This window comes from Culex pipiens, unplaced genomic scaffold, assembly GCF_016801865.2.
Source record: "Culex pipiens pallens isolate TS unplaced genomic scaffold, TS_CPP_V2 Cpp_Un0001, whole genome shotgun sequence".
In the NCBI taxonomy this organism is placed as follows: domain Eukaryota; kingdom Metazoa; phylum Arthropoda; class Insecta; order Diptera; family Culicidae; genus Culex; species Culex pipiens.
Genome location: NW_026292818.1, coordinates 1,512,852 through 1,534,517, shown reverse-complemented (window position 1 = coordinate 1,534,517; position 21,666 = coordinate 1,512,852). Strand labels below are relative to the sequence as shown.

General features: G+C 39.3%; 2 protein-coding genes across 3 annotated transcripts; both read right to left on the bottom strand.

Moving 5' to 3' along the window:
- Positions 1-211: 211 nt before the first annotated feature.
- Positions 212-7,840, bottom strand: LOC120418434 (uncharacterized). 2 transcript variants are annotated; one of them, XM_039580843.2, is made up of 4 exons: positions 6,585-7,839; positions 2,614-2,679; positions 2,301-2,474; positions 212-2,242 (listed from the first exon to the last, which is right to left on the bottom strand). In XM_039580843.2, the coding sequence occupies exons 1-4, from the start codon at positions 6,799-6,801 to the stop codon at positions 672-674; spliced, it is 2,028 nt and encodes a 675-aa protein (XP_039436777.1). In that variant the 5' UTR covers positions 6,802-7,839; the 3' UTR covers positions 212-671. The 2 variants fall into 2 exon arrangements, with proteins under 2 accessions (XP_039436777.1, XP_039436784.1); XM_039580850.2 differs by lacking the exon at positions 2,614-2,679 and having other exon boundaries at positions 6,585-7,840.
- Positions 7,841-13,268: 5,428 nt separating this feature from the next.
- LOC120417324 (uncharacterized) lies at positions 13,269-16,261 on the bottom strand. Its single transcript, XM_052711333.1, has 2 exons — positions 15,638-16,261; positions 13,269-14,914 (listed from the first exon to the last, which is right to left on the bottom strand). Exon 2 carries the CDS (start codon positions 14,652-14,654, stop codon positions 13,701-13,703), a length of 954 nt encoding a protein of 317 aa, XP_052567293.1. The 5' UTR covers positions 14,655-14,914; positions 15,638-16,261; the 3' UTR covers positions 13,269-13,700.
- Positions 16,262-21,666: the final 5,405 nt, after the last annotated feature.

Below are 21,666 nucleotides of genomic sequence, written 5' to 3'. Positions count from 1 at the left end.
CTTTTTATTTAAAAATGTGACATAAAATCTTAAGTTTTTTTTTAAGAGGTCCAATATTTTTTTTTAATGTTTTGCTTTTAGAGTGACTTAAGGCAGTTTCAAAACACTCATAAAATAATTCCTGTAATTATCATGGGCTTAGTGTTTAGAACCCCTAATTTCTACTTCTATTTCTACGTTCCCAAAAAGGATCTGTGATTGAATTGAAAGTCAAAGCAATGTTGAATAATACGTTTGATATATTTGTTTGTCAAAAAATAAATTAAGAACATAAATTATTGCAAGCCTACTGCATACAAAACATTGATTTAGCATACCGTTTACAGATCTGGATTAATTTTCAATGTTATTTGTAATCGACTGTACGATTGATGTTTGAAAACTGGCTCTCAAAATTATTCTAAATATTAGATTACTGCCCTACAGGTATTGAGTATTGTAAATGCATCAAGTTTGAACATCATTAGGCGCACCTTCAAAGATTACTTCCCCAGCAGTATGCAACCTACCCTAGCCCCAGACCGTTAAGTTTGACGTAAAAATCGCCATTACCAACTACAATGAGCCCATGTCTCGGCTCATTTTGCTTTAACTTTTTCAGCTTCCTCAGCCTGCCTCTTCTCTCAATAAATAAATCTTAATCCGAAAAGGTTTATGAATCCAGGTAAGCACTAATTGCACGCTACCGTCGCATCGCAGTACTTTGGACATGGAAACTTGTCGGCGTGCACGCAGATTTCCCCATTGAAAACTTGGCCATCGGAGCAGGATAGCGTCGTCTTCTTGCCGTCGATGCAGAAGAAGTAATCCCGACAACCGCTGTCGTAATCGTTTTGGAAGCCATTTTTGCTGCAGTCCTGCTCGCAGGGACGCGGTATGCAGTTCAGCAGCGGGTCGGCTGCGATGGCCGCTTCGTGGGGACACGTGTACGCGTCCTGGGAGACGCAGCTGTGGCCGTTGAAGAGACGACTACCTCGGCAGGTTAGGGTTTGCAGCTTTTCCCCCTGCTGGCAGTAGAAGTAGCTGCGACAGTTGGAGGTCAGATCTTGGTAGTAGCCGTCGGATCTACCCGCACATACGAGGTCTTCACTGCAGATGTCATCGGCGAGGCGGTCTACGCAGTGACCAGCGCTGAAGATTTGACCTGCGTTGCAGAGGTAGGACGTCTTGGTGCCATCGGTGGAGCAGTAGAAGTAGGATCGACAGCCACCGCTAGGGTCGCGGTAGTATCCGCTGGGTTTGTTGACGCAAGAGTCCGATGCTGTGCTGGGACAGGAGTACGAGGAGGATGGGACGCAGTTTTCACCGTCGAAGACTTGGCCGGGTGGGCAACGGAGCGCGGTTTTGTTGCCGTTGAAGCAGTAGAAGTAGTACGAGCACTTGGACGCCTCAGAAAAGTCCTGGTAGAATCCGGCTGATCGTTGCGTGCAATCGCTGGAGTAGCCGACTTCGTGGCAGATCTCGCTGGATCGGCTACGATCTACGCACATGTTGTCCTCTGGGTTGTAGTGGAAGCTCGATCGACACGAAAAGCTGTCGATGGTTCTGTGATTGTTGCATCGAACGTAAAACGCACATCCCTTGCGGGGATCAATGTGCAGTCCGTCGAGCTTCCTCTCGCAGATATCTCCAGGCAGGGCCAACCTCGGACAATGGTACAGAAACTGAGGCACGCACTGAACTCCGTTGAAAACGCTGCCTTTTGGACAGTCGTGTTGGGACTCTAGCCTTCCGTTGGCACACTTGATGTAACTCGTGCAACTCTTTGACGTTGGATCTAGGTGAAATCCTCCTGGAAGTCTCGCACAGGCATCGTCCACTTCGTCCATGTAGTTGGTCATACATCCGGAAGATTCGATTCCACCGGTGAATACGCACCGCATGGTCAGCTCGTCGTACACGTACCCGTACGGACACTCCAACACTTCAATCACGCTGTTATCCTGACAAATCATAAACTTCTTACAGTGATCGTCGTCGATGATGTGGTTTCCGTTCTGAAGCCCGTAACACCGGTTATCTCCGTCAAACGGAATCGCTATCGCTGAAGTGGCCGGGCTGTCACAGCTTCCCGCCTCATGAGGTGGCACGCAGCTGCCTCCGCTGAACCGAAACCCGTGGGGACAATTTTCCACAGCTATCAACACACCTCCCTGGCACTCGTAGGACCTTCGACATCCCTGCGTAGTGTCGGGGTACAGCCCGTTGGTGCGTCCCGTGCAGACCGGTTCGTAGCAGGTCGCTGGAATAAAATCGTCAAATTAGTCTCAAAACCACTCAAAATTATAACATTGACCAACCTTCACTTCGGACGCACTTTTGCTGATAAAAGTCAAAGACGGACTTCTCGTTGCATCGGTGCCGGAACACGGTCCGTTGGTAGCACCGGTAATAGGACGAACAACCAGAGTTGGGGATCGCGTACAGCAGATTATCGTGATGTGAGCACCGGATCTCGGCTGGAAGGGCAGGTTCTGTAACGAATGTTGAATTCAGATATCTTGAGATCTTATTTATATATTTAAAATATTGGGATTCAATTATTCAAATTTTGAGTGCTATTGTGCAATTACTAATTGTGCAGAACGTGAGTCAGATCTTCTAATCACTCACCGTACTGTTTAGCATCTCTACGTAAGAATTTGAAAATTACTCGTCCATTAGCTTGAAGTTTGCGTTCTGAAAATCATTGTAGAATTTCATCATTTTAGTTAAAAAAAAGACATTCTACTCTAGATGACTCAATCTTAAATCCCTCCCCTGCGGGTGCATCTACCTCACTTCTAGTCGCGTGCAGCTGATGGCGATCTTAGCTTTTATTCCTTTTTTTGCGTGGCGCGTGAATATTATTTATATTCTTATCCCGGACTTGGCAGAGTCATTAACTTTTAATATGCGCTAAAACTGTGCGCGCCTCGCGTTCGATCGATCTCTATCAATATGGTCGTAAATTGAATCACAGTTATGATTATCAGATTAGGGGAAGGACTTTGAAGTCTTTGTTTGCTTTTGAGCGAAGGTTTCGACATTTTCTTATCACTTTTGAGGTTTTACACAATTCTCTTAGAACGTTTTTTTTTTCTATTTTAGATTAAGCTGTAATGTTAACAGTACTTTGTCTTTGAGAGGACATAACAAATAGGACATTTTGCATCATTAGTTTGTCCTTATTAGAGGTGGGCAAAAAAAGAGCGAGCCGCTCAAAGAGCCGGTTCACTGAAAAGAGCGAAAGAACCGTGGCTCACAAAAAAAGAACCGCGGTTCTTTTTTAAACTTCAGTTTTGTTAAAGAACTGGTCCAAGATGGCATGTTTGTTGTTATAAATATAATTTATTGAATTTCCAAAAACAATGTAGTATTAAATTTGTTTTTGAGAATTGAAAATGCAATTTCAAATATTTCAATGCTATTTAAACATGAAAAAAACTTTTCACTTTACAACTGATTGTACATTAAAGTATTACCGGAATACAAATTTAAGCATTTCAAATTGCATAATTTTTAAAACATTACCAAAAATCTTCTGAATTGTTTAGAAATTTTGGAAAAAAATCCTTTTGTCCGATTAAACTTTAACGTTTATAGACTTTATCGATTAAATCAGAATGTAGAAAAGAGTTCACAGAATGTTTTCTCCAAATAAAATATCAGCATTAGTTCAATTCTTGCAGAAATAAACGCAATTTTAAAATTAATAGCATTTTTTCCAATCCTAGATTGAAGTTCAGATGCCATTCAATTACTCTAATGTTTAGGTTCGAGTAGAAATCTTGACATTGAGACCGCCTTGACCTATGGTTTTCAAGGGCATCTTCTCGTTTTCAGTTTTAATTTTTTTTATCAAATAATTTGTAAAAGTCTTATGTGAAATAACTTTATAATCACACGATTCTTTAAAAAAAACCATTTCATCCAAATTTTGAAAAAGAGCGAAAGAGCCGTTCAAAAGAGCGGCTCTTTTTAATGAGCGAACGAAAATGAGTGGCTCCTAAAAAAGAGCGGTTTTGCCCACCTCTAGTCCTTATCGACTTCAGACAAATTTGGTAGCAAAGCAATTATCAAAGAAATCGTCCAATTTATTCGAAAATCTCAAGGAAAATCGGCATATTTTTAAATTTCGTGATCGCTAAAATTAGGTTCAAGATAAAAATGTCCAGAGATTTTGAGTTAGAGTTATAATTTTCAAAAAACACCTACTTACAGAAAGCTTGATTTTTTTTGCGAAAAAAAAAAACAGTTTTTCGATTTTTTAAGGTAGTGCCCATGAGTGACTATTTTTAGTTATTTTTAAAAAAAATTCCAAATAATTTCCTGAAATTTCCTATAAGAAACATTTAAAAATAGCCCTCTGGTTGCTGAGATCCAGCAAATAATTGAATACTAACAAGGAAATTGATGTTTTCAAAGTCCCACCCCCAAAGTGGGAAAATTTAATTTGTTCCAAAAAGTCATGACTTGGTTATTTGACCGTATTTCTCTTAACCCTCTACAACCTAACCCTTCGATCTAAAAAATCGCCAAAATCAATTTTCCAATCGATTTTTGATCTTTAAAAAGCATTGGAAAGAAGAACTCTTAAAATTTTAGAAAATTTTAGGGGTTGGAAGTTTTACTTGTTTTATGTGACTGTGCCAATGTTTATAAAAATGTAATTTTTTTTGGGTTCAACTTTGGCTGTGTTTTTTACTAACATTTCCTATATTTTCAGTAAAAAGAAGTATGTAGTATTTTTTGTAGTGTCCCAGACTATGCCTCTACGCATTTTTTTTTGCAATTTAAATGATGATGGTGCGATTCTATAGTAAAAAATGTGAAAAACATGCAAAAAATTGAAAAAGTGGCTGTAAAAACAGGAAAAAATTAGATAGGCGAAATGCAATTATATTAGGTGGTAGAGTAGGCCAAATACTACCAAAAACAAACATAAACTAAACAAGATAAATGCAAATTAAAATACTAAAAATGAAAAGAGAAAAACATAAAACAAGAGAAGTAAAGCTTTTCGTAGAACAAAAGTTGCTCAAAATGACCTCCTGAACACGGGAAAAATAAATATTTTAGAAAAAAAAATTTGGGCAGTAGAGGGTTAAGCTAAAGTTGCCAGTTTTGGTTCCCTAAAACCTATCGCAAAATTTCAAAAAATTCTCGTCAAGCAGGAGATATCTTAATCTAAAGTGCTCCGATTTGGCTCAAATTTGGCATAAGTGTTCCTTGGCCAAAATAATTGGACCCGTATTATTTTGTTTGACGATTAGAGTGCTTCAATCCAAAATAGGGTCCAAAAAATTGCCTTTTTCGTCGATTTTCGCAAAAACCACATTTTCAGAGCTCCTCGTTTTAAAAAGAAAGGCTATTAGATTTTAAGGAAAAAAATATGTTGAGGTCCAAAAACTAGCTGAATATCTGAGAAGGTCCTATGAATATTTTATTTGCTGATTTGAAGGTCTGGGACCAAAGAGCTCATGTCTAAAAAAAATGTTTTCCTGATTCCTTGTATAATTTTACATAACATTGCAGATATCCAATAACAGTAATCGGGAAAATGACAAAAGGGGAAAAAATCTACGTTTTTCACTAAAACTGCAATAACTTGAAAATTTAAGCGATGACCTATACTTTTGTGGGCACTGTATTTTCGTAATTGAAAGACGTATTTCGGACATCACTAATAAAATTTCCTATGAAACGTGGCTCTCTTAAATTGGTTCAGCAGTTCCGGAGATAAGATTTTTTTTTTAATTTGGTTTTTGCGAAAATCGGCGAAAAACGCAATTTTTTGGACAACCCTATTTCGGATCCCTAATTGCCAAACGAAAATATACAGGTCTAATTATTTCGGTCAAGGAACTTCCGTGCCAAATTTTAGCCAAATCGGAGCACTTCAGATTTGGATACACTCTGTTTGACGTGGAATGGCTGGTAAACAAAAGTTAATTAAAAAATCAGCATTTTTTCTTGAATGGTCTTTATCAAAACCGTAAATTTCATAGGAAATAGTTTTTCGAATATTTACGTACCATACGGTCATAGGGAATACCACCACAAAGTTTGAGCAAAATAAAATTAAAAATAAATCCCCTGTTCATACAAAAATATCACCAACAAGATGCCAAAGTCTGTGTCAAAGTTGCAGGTATTGTGAGAAGAAATTCACGCAAATGATAGATTTGCCGAAATAGTTAAAAAAATAACTTATGATTTTAACTGAACACAAGATGGTCAAAGGCTCAGCAATGTTCTTGGGAAAATGAATCATTTGAAATTTTCCGTTCTTTTCGATATTAAAATAACGAACTTATTGGACAAAAATGGCAAAAAATGCAAAAAAAATAAAATGTTTTGGTTCGAAGTCTCAGAAAACAGCTATCACGTTCATGATGTACATTTTTTTTAAATCGTAATCCACACTTGAAAACGGGGGAAAAATCACGTTTCCATTGATATTTCGATTAGTGAACATTTGAAGTCGTCTCCAAAAATGAAATAAATGAACTTTTATCATAACCTGTACACAATTTTTTATGCAACTTTTTGCAAAATTCTTAAAACTTGATCTTGATGAATGAATCTCTTATTCCGCTCACCTGCAGCTAGAACTCCCATCGCTGCCGTCGCTGCAGCCGCCGTGACCAGTATGAACAAGTGGTTCCTGAACTTTAGCGTCTGATGTTGCAGTTGATGCTGGCGCCGATGACGACGACGGTGACTCCTCCTATCCAGCTGTCGCTGAACTTCCGATATCTGTCTTGGCGAGCAAAGTTCAACGGTTTCCACTGGCGTCGATTCACTCTGCCTCCTCATTTTTGCTCTTCCACTAATCACGTTTTATTTGCTATAAATTCCCGCCAGCGGATTCTATAATTAGCACTACTGCTGCTGCGTGTCAAGTCTGTGCGAGTTCCTCGGGGCGATCGAAATTCTCAGATTAAATACTTCGGCCCTCTCCAGGGCAGGGGCGCACACCAACGAGAGTTGTTCCAGTTCACGAACTAATTGCAGTTTAGCATGATTTTTCTGCTACACTCCACTTTTTAATGATTATTTTGTTTTTCATCACCTTCCTGTAGTAAGAGTATTTGTTTGTGTTATCGCGCGGTTGTTGTTTTTTCACACCTGAGTGATTTAAAAGTTTAAAATTCACGTGTACTTATGTGGCAATTGCGAACGACTTGTTATTCTAACTATTTTTAGCGGAACTGAGACTTGAGCTTGAGCTTTCAATATGCCAAGGACGTTTGTACGTTCTGAAGCAAGGTAAGAGCTTCGGCGGTGGCGGATGTGACCTTTGCTGGAACGAACCGGTAAAAACCGGCAACTAACGGTCACGTTTTCTGTCCTGACACGTTTTGTTCTGAAAGATCAGCATCTCAGCTGTGAACTCTTCGGCGCACAGGACGTCAGAAGGCGGACTTGGCAGATGATTTGGGGCTATTTGTTGTGTGCGGTTTGATGATCGGCAAGGTCAACCGTCATCGGTGAAGAAGCTGCGGCGGCCCCGGCATTGATTGTCTAGTCATGTTTACTCGCATAATAACGGTGGAGCCGGATATTGGTGCTGGAAAGGCGATCGGTTTTGCTCGGGGTTGATATATAATAGAAAGGCTGCCGCCGGGTGGATTTAGGGTGTGTGCTGCGACATCCACCCAAATTTTCTTGAAATAGTTTTAAATTTAAAATAAATATAGAATTCAAATAATTTCCATAATTCAATTCAAAAATTACAATCCAACTAAACAAACAATTACTCCAACCATGCTCACTTGAAATTGTCTGCTCGACTGGAGTTTCGGTCTCGGTCATGCAAAGTCCACTCTTAGCTATGAGGCTGAGGGGGAGATTGTTTGGACCTATGACGCACAGTCGGCGGAGATTCCTGCTGGTGCAATTAGTGAGTTGAGGAATTTGAGGCAGAAACATGCCACATTTACAGTTTTTTGTTTAATTTGATTCCTGATTTAAAGAACAAAGTTTCAACCAGCAAAAAAAAAACAGTTAAAAAAGAGTTCAACACTGAAAATAAGGAACTGACTTAATAAGGAAAGGAATTTCAGTGAACATCATTTTTTTATTTTACAATAAGGCCGTTGCAAATATTTTTTGAAGTTTATGTCCCTCGACTCTGACCAAAGTCGAGAGGGGGGGGGGGGGGGGGTGGGGCAAAAAAATAAAAAAGTATTAAAATTGAAATTACGAGCCATAGTTTCAACATTTTGATGAAAAAAGTGTTTTAAAATGCATTATACACCTGTCCAGTTGTTTTGCCATCATTAGTTTCCAAAATATCTAAGTATTGACGAAAATTTTATTTTTTGCGAAAAATAAAATTTTTGCTGTGCTGTACATTGGAATTTCAAAACATTTTTAAACAAGACCAAACATGCTAAAAATGATTATCAATGCAGAAAAATGCATTTTAGATTGGTTTCAGTTGATTAGACTTCTATTTTCATGGAAATTTTGAAGTTTTTTTGAAAAATATTTTTTTTTGCCCCCTGATTTTTCAGACCAATTTTGAAGGGCGGGGCGACATAAACTTTGAAAAATCTTTGCAACGGCCTAAATTGTCAAATAAAACAATATATTCCTGAAAAACATATTTTTTAAACGTATCTTGTTTGTGAGCTTGGACAAATTGGTACATACACCCAAAGTAAAAATATATCTCAAAATCTGCAACATTGGATTTGCTGCAGAAAATGTCATATTTTATAACATTTTTTTCAGCAAGCCCGTAGATCATTTTTGCCCGCGTGTAAAAAAATCAGAGATCTGCAGTTCTTACCAACACATATAATGCTGGCCCGGCTCCGAGCAACACTCCAAAGAGAAGCATATGTTGGTGCTCTTTAACTCTATTTTCATCAAGCGTCCATGGCGCGGTGGTAGCGTGTCGGATCAATAACCAAGAAGTTGGTGGTTCAATCCTCGTTCTGCCAAGTGTTTTTTTTTTGTGAAATACAACCAAAAAGCCGTCGGTAATGTCGATAATTGTCGGTAACGGGCAAAAATGTCATACTCCTATATCGCAAAAAATGCATGAGGACAGATTTCATGCAGATTCTGATATACTTTCATGCCGCCATGCATCACAATCATGCGACTGCCAGTTGGGTGTATAACAAGAATTGCCATGAATTTTGTTTTTTTTTATGGTTCTGGTAAGAACAGATAAGATTTTTTGATTGAACCATTTGAACGTATCGAAAAACTTAATTTTATTGACTTTACTTTTTGGTATTGGTACACAAATTATTGGTAGAAATTTATCGATTCATAAATAATGATTTATAAATAATAAGATTAGGAACATTTTTTCAACAAGTTTTATGTTCAAGTTCATAAAAAATGTTTGGTAAATACTTATTTTGAATTCCAATGGCGAAATCATTCATCAATTTATAATCATTTTTTTATATATGTTCAATATTCTGGCCAAAAACAGCTATTTGTTTAAATGGATCTTCAAGAAAGTCCCAACTTTGGCAGCTATCCTTACCATATATTATGTTAATACTTTAAATTATTTTAAAATCAATACTTTAGGAAGAGTCGAGAACAGAACACTGATGAAGTCTGCAAGTAGTAGACGAAATACGTATCTGTCAAGATATTAAAATATATAGCGGAATTAAAAGGAACAACTCGTCTCTTTGTATTCATAGATTTTCGGATCGATCAATTTGTCTTCAGCAATGTTAAAATATACTCATTCTAAATAATGACTTTTTTTTTATTAAATATGTATTATTAAATGGAAAATTTCTAAATTTGATTTTTTTAAATAAAAAGAGCTTTTTTTTTCTCTGTCGTAAAAAATTGAAGTAAATTTGGAAGGTGTTATTTTGGAAGGTTGAATATTACCTTTTAAATGTTGTAATTGAGACTAAAAAAGTTGTATTACACCAGAAAAGTGGTCAAATTACACATTTTCAGAGGTAAAGTTACACATTTTTTCTGATATAAAAGATGTTTCTCTTTCTAGATGTAATATTACCATGATTTTTTTTACTGTGTAGCATTGCCAATTCACGCAAAACAATCCAATTGTTTTTAGCGATTGATAAAATTTGGAATTGAGACGGACTCATTTTAATTAATTTTAAATTAAACAATATTATGGTTAATTGATTTATTCAAAGGAAGAACATCACTTAAAGCTTACGGAAGATTCTTTAATTTTCTGATTTAGACTTTGAGAATTGGATAATTAGCTACTGTGCTCAGATTCAACCTGAAGTGAAATGTACATCTCAGCTACGATTCGTCTAATTTTCTAATGTTAAAAATATAACTTTTGAGAATTTTTAAAATTGCCTGCTAAATTGTCGACAATAGTGATATTTGCGAGCTTGTCGATTTGCATTGAATGGCAATATAATTTTTGTTTACAATCATCGTTTTCTTAAGACAAATGTACTAAAATTTCAAAGAATGCCACTTCTTTTAAATTTAAGTTTATGTTTAATTTTTAATACAAAACGAATAAACTGCTCAAATCAAAGATAAAAAGTACAAAGTTCGAATACGTCCCTGATTCATCTTCTCCACCAAAACCTTAAATAATTCCCAATTTTGGTTTTGCTTTTTTTTCATGATTTTGAAAATTACAATATTTAACAGCCATTAATTGTTAGCTACTTATTAAATAACATATTCAAATTCAAATTCGGTTTATTGGTGGATAATCAAGATACAATAAGTTCTTTTGAGATACATAACAGAGTTTTGGAGTTCTTTTCAGCTGTGTGTTACATTATAATCCATGTTGGAACAGTTATTGCTTGTAAATAAAGGTGTTACCAAGAGTAAGAAAAATGAAGAAAAAAACTTACTAAAATTGCTAGGAAATAAATAAATAACATATTTCAAATTACAAATCTCTACTTTTCAAAAAATCGTCACTCATTTTTGTGACAATTTGGAGTAAAATCTACCTTGAGAATTATTTTATATTTGTCTTGACAAATTTGGATGAAATGTATAACAAATTCAATCTTCCAAAATAATATTACCATTCACAGGAAAAGCTCCAGACAGAACTTTAAAGTAAGTTATTTTTTTCAGAAAAGAGAAACCCCTTCAGAAAAATTTCCATGCAATAAAATGTTCCTCAACACTCATCCGATCAAAGGTCAACGATGCAAATAAACTCTCCCTTCCTAGCGCCAACCTTTTGACCGACACCCAACGTGTCAGATATCCAGATCTCGCAATGTTTATCGCCGTTGCATGTACCACCACCCAGCACCTCCAGCCATAAAAGTTATTACAATCGGAAGCAAAACAAATCACTGCTCCCTTCCTCCCTCGGTTCGAATATTCTCTCAAATCGTGAGGCAAAACATCTTAATTATTCTATTCTCCTCGCGAGCGCGCGCTCATCCCAGCAGAGCAAAACAAAACTGCATTAAAAAACTGTTATTAATCGCCACATCCGCGTTGAGATGATTGACTGTTTCTTGCGGGCTCTTTCACTTTCGGGGTGATAATTTGCTATAATTTCAGCACGTGGCGAGTACCGGCTTGGAGATTAAACCATATTTACCACACATTGCGGTAGTTGATCAATTAGCACTATTTAGATCGAGATCAACACTTTAAAGTCTTCACCTAGTTAAACACTTGTTTACTTTTACACACCTCACTTAGGATATTCAAATTTTATTGCATAATCCTCGTTCAACTCCTTACACTCAACTGTAGTCCTGAATCGGAACGAGCACCGAACCCACTCGATCAAAAAAAAAACACTGAATTCGTCGAACGATTCTCGCGGAATGAAGCGGTGAGTGCAAAAAAGCTTTCCATTTATATCCCAGCAGGCCTGGCTGGTGCGTGCGCGAGCTGAGCAAAAGTGATTTGGATGAGAGAACAGACGAAGAGCGCGCGCGGATGCTGGAAACGATGTTGATGATGCTGCTGCTGCTGTGGCGAGGATGTTGGGTTCATTTGGGTGGCGCTCAGTTTTCTTGGGTGGTGGAGACGCATGGCACTTCAAGATTAGGAGAAAATTATTAGTTTTTTGACGAAGAACTTCGTCTTAGGGCTCTATACAGGGTAGCAATCCAAAATTTCGCGAAGCGAAATGAAACCGAAAAATGAAACGCCTTCCCCAAGCAGAGGGGAAAATCACAGAAGCAGCGCGGCCGACGGTTTTGATATAAATATAAACGGCACCCCCTCCACCGCATTAGTTTAGTCGGTGGTCTACCACCGAAGCGAGAGGAGCTCAGCTCTTCTCGCGAGCGCCAGCCTTCTCTCTTCCCTACAAAACCACGGGAAATTTGAAGGCTGGCTTCAGTCGGTGGTCTGCCACCGAAGCGAGAGGAGCTCAGCTCCTCTCGCAAGCGCCACTAGGTGGCGTCTTCAGGAACTAGCCTTCCCGCTTCCCTACAAAACCATGGGAAATCGGAAGGCTGGCTTCAGTCGGTGGTCTACCACCGAAGCGAGAGGAGCTCAGCTCCTCTCGCAAGCGCTTGGCAGTAATGGCCACCACCTGGAGTGGCCGGAGGCCCCGGGGATGTTCCGATAAGGGGACATTTGGGGAACCATAAAAGTTGGGGGAATATGGGTATCAAACTTAAGGGATTTTGATACTGGACATAAAATTAGACAATTTGGCAGTAGTGGCCGCAACCAAGAATGGCCGGGGATGTTCCTATAAGGGGACATTTGCGGAACCATAAAAGTTGGGGCAATATGGGTATCAAACAATAAGGATTTTGATACTGGACATGAAATTTTACATTTTGGCAGTAGTGGCCACCACCTGGAGTGGCCGGAGGCCCCGGGGATGTTCCGATAAGGGGACATTTGCGGAACCATAAGAGTTGGGGCAATATGGGTATCAAACTTTAGGGTTTTTGATATTGGACATGAAATTTGACATTTCGGCAGTAGTGGCCACGACCTGGAGTGGCCGGAGGCCCCGGGGGTGTTCCGATAGGGGGACATTTGCGGAACCATAAAAGTTGGGGGAATATGGGTATCAAACTTAAGGGATTTTGATACTGGACATGAAATTAGACAATTTGGCAGTAGTGGCCGCAACCAAGAATGGCCGGAGGCCCCGGGGATGTTCCTATAAGGGGACATTTGCGGAACCATAAAAGTTGGGGCAATATGGGTATCAAACAATAAGGATTTTGATACTGGACATGAAATTTTACATTTTGGCAGTAGTGGCCACTACCTGGAGTGGCCGGAGGCCCCGGGGATGTTCCGATAAGGGGACATTTGGGGAACCATAAGAGTTGGGGCAATATGGGTATCAAACTTTAGGATTTTTGATATTGGACATGAAATTTGACATTTCGGCAGTAGTGGCCACGACCTGGAGTGGCCGGAGGCCCCGGGGGTGTTCCGATAGGGGGACATTTGCGGAACCATAAAATTTGGGGGAATATGGGTATCAAACTTAAGGGATTTTGATACTGGACATGAAATTAGACAATTTGGCAGTAGTGGCCGCAACCTAGAGTGGCCGGAGGCCCCGGGGATGTTCCTATAAGGGGACATTTGCGGAACCATAAAAGTTGGGGCAATATGGGTATCAAACAATAAGGATTTTGATACTGGACATTAAATTTTACATTTTGACAGTAGTGGCCACTACCTGGAGTGGCCGGAGGCCCCGGGGATGTTCCGATAAGGGGACATTTGGGGAACCATAAGAGTTGGGGCAATATGGGTATCAAACTTTAGGGTTTTTGATACTGGACATGAAATTTTACATTTCGGCAGTAGTGGCCACCACCTGGAGTGGCCGGAGGCCCGGGGGTGTTCCGATAGGGGGACATTTGCGGAACCATAAAATTTGGGGGAATATGGGTATCAAACTTTAGCGTTTTTGATACTGGACATGAAATTTGACATTTCGGCAATAGTGGCCACCACCTGGAGTGGCTGGAGGCCCCGGGGGTGTTCCGATAGGGAGACATTTGCGGAACCATAAAATTTGGGGGAATATGGGTATCAAACTTAAGGGATTTGGATACTGGACATGAAATTTGACATTTTGGCAGTAGTGGCCATAACCGGGCGTGGCTGGAGGCCCCTGGGATGTTCCGATAAGGGGACATTTGCGGAACCATAAGAGTTGGGGCAATATGGGTATCAAACTTAAGGGATTTGGATACTGGACATGAAATTTGACATTTCGGCAGTAGTGGCCACCACCTGGAGTGGCCGGAGGCCTCAGGGGTGTTCCGATAGGGGGACATTTGCGGAACCATAAAATTTGGGGGAATATGGGTATCAAACTTTAGGGATTTTGATATTGGACATGAAATTTGACATTTTGGCAGTAGTGGCCATAACCGGGAGTGGCCGGAGGCCCCTGGGATGTTCCGATAAGGGGACATTTGCGGAACCATAAGAGTTGGGGCAATATGGGTATCAAACTTAAGGGATTTGGATACTGGACATGAAATTTGACATTTCGGCAATAGTGGCCACCACCTGGAGTGGCCGGAGGCCCCGGGGGTGTTCCGATAGGGGGACATTTGCGGAACCATAAAAGTTGGGGGAATATGGGTATCAAACAATAAGGATTGCTGAGGACATGCAATTTGACATTTTGACAGTAGTGGCCACCACCTGGAGTGGCCGGAGGCCCCGGGGATGTTCCGATAAGGGGACATTTGCGGAACCATAAGAGTTGGGGCAATATAAGTATCAAACTTCAGGGTTTTTGATACTGGACATGAAATTTGAAATTGGCGGAACCATAAGAGTTGGGGCAATAAAGGTATCAAAATGTAGCTGCTCTTCTGTGATGTTGCTGCACGGTTACGCAAAACGGAAATGAAATTAAATCCAGCCTCGGAATCAGAATCACCTCGAAATTTACGAGCGATTACATATGTGTGTGTGAGTGTAAGCGCGTGCAGTCCAAAAATCTCAGCCTGCTGCGCTGCCAAATTGTTGGCCGATGCGCCAAACGCAAAACAAGAATCACCGTGTTGGTGTCGTTTCGTCCGAATCCAGATGAATACAACCACATCAGCAGATTTACCCTTCGATACGAAAGCAAATACGTGTGTATGTACGAGGGCGCGCGCAGTGACAAAAATCTGCGCCTACTGCGTTGCCCAGCCGTTGTCAAAAATCCACTCCCACAGCACAAAAACAACAAACATGAAAAATGCAATGCTCATAAAGAAGAACTGAAAATTCGCAGCAAACTGCGTGGCAAAATTATTGAAATCAAGATTTTAGCAAAAATTACTCTTTCAACAGTCGTTAGCCCTGAACAGGGTTGATTAAAATTCTTGAATTTTCGCTGGACGTTTCCTGACTGTCAGCAGCTGGACCAAAAATCGTTTTTTCGCCCGAATGCGGATCATGAACCAACGCCGTGTAGGCGTCGTTCCGCTCGAATCCGGATCAGGAACAGTTGTGTTGACCACACGATGTGGCCAAGCCAAGCCAGTGGCCAAGTCCTCCTCGTCGTTGTTCGCTGCTCGAGTTGTGAAATCTTAATGAAATTGAACACAAAATTTCGCGATGCGAAATCGTTACGTGACGAATTCTCCTCTTTGCGAATTTCCCCTCTTTTCGGTGCACGCTGGTTGGTTGAATAAACGTTTCCCAATCACTCAATCAGGAGACGTGAGATTGATGTATCTAAAATCACCCCCACTTCAGCTCATAATTTTTGGATCGTCGTCGAGGCCACATCAGCTGCAGCAGAAGAGGGCGCAGAAGGCGAAAATTTCCCTAGGCAGCCCAACGGACAAACAACGAAGAACAACCGCTGCACCGCAGGAGAAGCAAACCACAGGCCAAGGTTCCGAAAAGAGAGGAAACCGGCCAAGCCCGCGGCCCGTCCGCTGGTTGACGAAACGAATCTGGCCGCCATCACCCTGAAGGATCGGAACTTCGGAACGAATCGCCACTGCAGACCATCGGGAAAGAAGAAGAGCAGCTCCTCCACCATCGCAAGTGTAACGGACAAGAAGCAAAAGCCCCGCCGCAAGTAGCACTTAGGAACGTGGTGCTGATGCAGGTTGACCCAGACCAAAGCTATGGACATCTTCCTCAACGTTGACCGGAGAAGCGGCCCGAATGAAGCACTAAACAAACGGCCCTTTTCAGGGCCACCAAATATCTCACGAAAGAGTTGTTCCTTCAAAATTTCCCTCTAAGAATGTTCCCTAAAAATTTAAAAAAAGATCGAATAAAAATCATTTCACCACAGAGTTAGCATAAAACCACTGTTTCTGTGTGGTAGAATGTCATACGCGCTTGTGTGTGTGTGTGTGTGTGTGTGTGTGTGTGTGTGTGTGTGTGTGTGTGTGTGTGTGTGAGCACGGAGAGGGAAAAATCGCCTGCTGCAAAAATGCACAAGTCAGGTATTCCCGGTTTGGTTGACTCGTCCGACTGGGAACTGCGGCCTAGCTCGAGACTACCGTGTCTGTTTCTCGCCTTCACCTTTCCTCATTTGCTGACGCGTCGTCCCTTCCTCGTTGAAAGTCGAGAGTGAAATAATTGCGAAAATGACAAATCGACCTATATTTATAGATTTTTGTTTTGGCATTTCGAGGAACGTTATTTCAAACGGTAAAATCTTTATCCAGACACATTGGAATTACATAATTTTTGGACCATTCGATACGGAAAACCTTCAGCAATTTTCTATAAAATTTTCAGTATTGGCAGAATAGCTTTTGAGGGGAAAACCGCCGCAGCAGAACTGGTCGTCGACGATCGTGAAAATAGGGGAAGTAATAGCGAAGTAGAAGTATAAAAATGCGTTCTACCCTTTCCACTCCACTTAGTTGCCACCGAGATGCTGAACAAGTCGGGTCGGCTCATAATATCTGAGCCGCAGACGGGTGAAGCAACAGCAGCAGGGAGAGAGAGAGCCCTAGCAACGCAAATTCTCTCTTCCGGAGAAGGATTTCTTCTGAAAAATTACCTTTATTTTCTAGAGAGAGATAGAGAGAGAGAGAGAGAGAGAGAGAGAGAGAGAGAGAATCGGAGAGCAGCACCGAAGAGGGAAAATTGTGTGCGAATGCCGTAGGTTGGCAGATTCAAGAAAATTGCCAAATGCGCGTTCACACACACATACACACACACTCCCGTTTCATGGTACACGCTGATTGGGTTCGATGCGTCGAGTTTCCCTTCCACGGATGTTCGATTGATGTATCTAAATTCGTCACCTGAAAAGGCCATCAAAGACTGCGACCAACTACAGATACACCCGGGGACGAGCAAAACCGCCAGCGGAGGCAACTTTTAGGCAGTGGAGTAAAATCGCTTAACCTAGTAGACTGTGTTGTAGCCCTATGGGTTAGTACAACGAATCTACTACGAGCTCGTGTAATTGGTCACGGCCCCGGGATGCACAGCCGGGTCAGAAGAAATCTAGGTGGCGAATGCCGTAGGAAGGCAGAGAGAACGCTGTAGAAATGTCAAAACGAGAAAAAAGTCTTGTAATGTGTGGGAATAAATCGTTTAATGTGATTCAAATTTGTTGTGACGCAAAGAAAATCTTTCACACATGGTTCAGACTGGCTCTTTGTAATGAACTGGAGTCCTGATAATGGCTTTTTATTATTTCAAAATATTTCTAAAAAATTGTTCAATGCCAAAAGTTTAAAAGGTAATTGATGAAATGATTTCAAATCAACTGGCACGAAAATCTTGACATTACGATTAGCTGTGAAGCGTTTCAAAACTTTAGACGTTATCCAATGTCAAAATACCATAAGATCTTAGAGCAGAAATAAATAGATCTTAAGAAATAACCGTTTCGTGATTGATTTTGTGGCCAAGAAACGCAAATAATAAAACTATAAAAAAATTCATTTAATTTTGTGTCCGAAGTTCTTCGTCATGATGGTTATGCCTGTAGCATTACCACTGCACCTTTTTTTCTCTTGATGAAGTTTTAGAAGCCAAGATATTTTAATGAAAAAATCTAAGTTGTGTGCCCAAAGTTTATTTAAATAAAATAATCGCTGCCAATTTATACTAGATGCAAGCCCTGAGTTTGAAATAATCTCAGAAAATATTAAATATTTATAATTTTACCCTTTTTAAGAATGTTATTCAATTAACGGGTCATTTCACGTGGAGTGGCACGCCACTCGAAATCGATTCATGCTCAAATTTGGTGGAGCTATTTATACTATCAAAATATGCTAACATCCTGAATGTCAGCCAAATTGGAACACCCTTATATTTTAGCACCGACCCAAAGTTTTGCAATTTTCACTATTTTTTTTTTCAAAAATCCTCTGTTTTCAAACGACCATATCATGGAAACAAAAAGTGATAAAATAAAATTTGACTGCTATTTTTAATGGAAATTGGACGCTGAATCGAATTGTGTCCACAGATTTTCGATTGTGATTTCGATCTCAAGAGATATAAATTTTCCTTAAAAGCAAATTGATGATTAACCGACATTTATAAATATACTCACTAATACCAACACACGATCTGCCGTTGGATATCACCAATACACTCACAAGGAGTAATTTAAAATCGTACCAATACTTATGCAAGTGTATGAATGTGTGTGTAAATTTGCTTTTATTCAGGTTGAAATGTTTCTGGCGGTTCTCCCTCTCAACAATCTTGAGGGACTTCTCGCCTGTCCGTGACCTGGAGTATTTCCCACTGGGTTCGGGAGGAATTCCTCTCGATTTTCAGCCGAGCTCGGTTGCGTGTAGATTATCTAAAGTTTTGTTTAAAACTCTGGTTAATCGAATCATAAATTTTTTTTTAGGTATTTTTTACTTTTAACATCAAAATCATGTTCTGTGTCTGGTAAGAGTAGTAAAATTTGGTTTTGTTTGCCTATTAGCAAACCAAATCCATTTCTGGATTTTTAAACAACATTTTCAATGTTTGCTTTCTGGGTGTTTTTGGAACCACCTTGAGAAAAAAGTATTCAAAAACACCCAAAAAGCAAAAAAAAAAATTGGATGTTTTGACCTTTTTTAAAAAACTCCAGATTTAGTAAATATTTCATCACCACCATTTCGACCGCCATCTAAAATGTTAAATAACTTATTGCGACTTCCACCACTTAAATGTTTTTTTCTATGAAACAAATCAAATCTTGACTTTTTTTTGATAAGGTCCTATAAACAAATGTAAACATTGAGTATATCCCTTTCACACCTTATGTCAAAGTCGATCGGAGTAAGCGGGATACACTCAATGTTTACATTTGTTTATAGGACCTTATCAAAAAAAAGTCAAGAAATGTTCATTGTTTTTCAGTAACTAACATTAGGACAAGGACGTGCAGATAAAGAATTTTTAAATTTGATAATTCGTAAATTGATCGAGAACCGATCTAAAAACGGCCTTGAGCTTACGACCTTTTGAAACTTACCCGAGATTTGATGAAAGTGTTTGTGTTAAATTCTCAATCATAGTAATATGTTGTTGTTTTATGAATAACCTGTCACTTTCGTTAGCATTTGTAATGAAAGTACAGTTTTTGTGTGTAATTTTCAATATATTATTTCTATTTAGTCACAAAATATTTTGAAAACAAATAGAAATAGAAAAAAATGTTATAAATTACACGAAGAAAGATAGTAATGTTATGTTAAAAATGTTTGACTGAATAAATATCTATCTATAAATCTTAATGTGAAAATATCCATACAAATTTCATATAAAAATGAAAATTAATTATAATATAAAATAAATCCAAAAAGCATGTAATTTGTCATGCTTTCACAAAGTGGCAATATTCCTTTCCTCCTCCTCAATTAACTTTTTTAATCATTTTAAATTGGAGAATAAAAAACCAGATAAATATTTCTTAAAATTTGTAAGTTTAATGTAATTGAGCTTATTCCATAAATATTAGATTTGAATTGTTTTGCGTTTAAAAGGCATAGTCTATGACAACACAAAAAATTACTGCATACTTATTTTCACATACAATGTTAATGAAAAAAACTTCCAAAGTTTACCCAAAAAATTACATTAAAAAAAAGTGGCATAAAACAAGTCAAACTTTCAACCCATAAATTTTCCAAAATTTGAATAGTTCTTTTTTAATTGCTTTTTCAGGATCAGAAATTGTTTGAAAATTTAGATCTCGAATTTTTAGACCAAAGCTGTTGTTTGTTGATCTGTAAAAATTAATTTTATTTTTTTCTCAACTTCAAATTCTCAAAATATTTATTCAAAATTTTGAGTTTAGGTTTTGTTGAAATTATAAAATTTTCGTTTCTCATCAGAGGCCAATCTGATAATTTTTTACAACTTTGTATTACTTTGAAAAACAAGAGCAGCTTGTTTAGATTAAACTAGATTAAATAAAAAGTAATATCACTTAAATCACTAGATGAGTTTTCGGGCCTGTTTATTATAATTGGTTGAACTCGATTTTTATGATTAAATAGAATAAAATCAGATCTTATCTACCCTTTCTAAACTGCTTTATTTCATTTCGATGATTATTTTTTTTTGTTTTTTTTTTGTAATTCTAGGTGGGACTCATTTGGCATCTCACGATATGCTTTCTTAAAATCTTTTAATTGACCAGAGAGTCAAGCTAAACACATTTTTTCTCACTATCAACCATGTGTTTCCACTGCTGAAGCCCCTCCAACATTATGCATGACTCATTCAACGAAGAAAACGGTTAAATCCATCAAGCTAGAAACGGTTATTTTCAGCTTCTCCATTCAGAAAAAAATATTAAATCCATTTTATTCAATTTTAATTCAATTCAGCCGATCGATTATATTACACGATCGAATAGATCATACCGCACAGATGTTGCGAGTGTGCCCCACCGATCAGGATGTCTCCGGGACGGAGAAATGCTCGTTTGGGTCGTAAATCCACCGCTACGGGTATCGTTTTCCCATGTTCAACTGACGTCCCGAACGGCTTCTGGTGATTCGCGCGCGCCACAGCTGGGCCAGGAGCTAGAATATAAATTGCAAACTTTCAGCGCGAGCAACACGATATTCATCAATGAAGTCGCGATTGCTGCCGAGTCGTTCCATTGATGTTTGGCGACATGATCTCATGGGTTGGCTTTTTGGAAAATTGAAAAATAAGATGATGATCCCACTGTGCGGTTTCTGATACGCTTGCGTAACTTGATACACCGATTTGGTTTGAAAAATCGTTGCCACCAGTTGTATTATTGATGATTCTGTTGATTTGATGCTTCCAAAAGCCATCACATGACTCATACCTCGCCGACGACTCATCTTCACACCTGTCCTGGCTAAAGTCCAGGAGGTTCATCTGCCAGTACGAGCTGGATCCTACTAGTCTTCTCCGATGGTAACATCCCTTCGGCAAGCTCTAAAATCCTACCCTGTGAGGTCCATGAACTGTGAGCGTGTGTCGTCACGGAAGCTCTGAGTTCTCTCTCTAGTAGTCTCGCGTTCAGAAGAGGAGGCACGTCCCGGCAATATCCAAGCGGATTCTGCCAGACATCGAAGCGTCAAAATACAACGTGCATAATAAAGCGCGTATGCAAATGAGCTTTTGCAGAGATTCTATCGTGGGGAGGGGGACGAGAGAGAAAGATGGGGCCTGCAATAAATGGCAATAAACATAAATTTGCTCGCGAAGAAGAAGCTCGAACTCGGCTTGTTCGCGTTCACGACGTAACCGAGAAGCTCGTGATCGTGTCCAAAGATGGATCAATTCGTACACGTGTTT

Coding starts and splice junctions, on each gene's coding strand:
- LOC120418434 (XM_039580843.2), bottom strand. CDS start 6,801: ATGAGGAGGCAGAGTGAATCGACGCCAGTGGAAACCGTTGAACTTTGC. Junction 2,475..2,613: donor TAGAGATGCTAAACAGTACG/GTGAGTGATTAG, acceptor CATTCGTTACAG/AACCTGCCCTTCCAGCCGAG. Junction 2,243..2,300: donor AAAGTGCGTCCGAAGTGAAG/GTTGGTCAATGT, acceptor ATTTTATTCCAG/CGACCTGCTACGAACCGGTC.
- LOC120417324 (XM_052711333.1), bottom strand. CDS start 14,654: ATGGTTCCGCAAATGTCCCCTTATCGGAACATCCCCGGGGCCTCCGGC.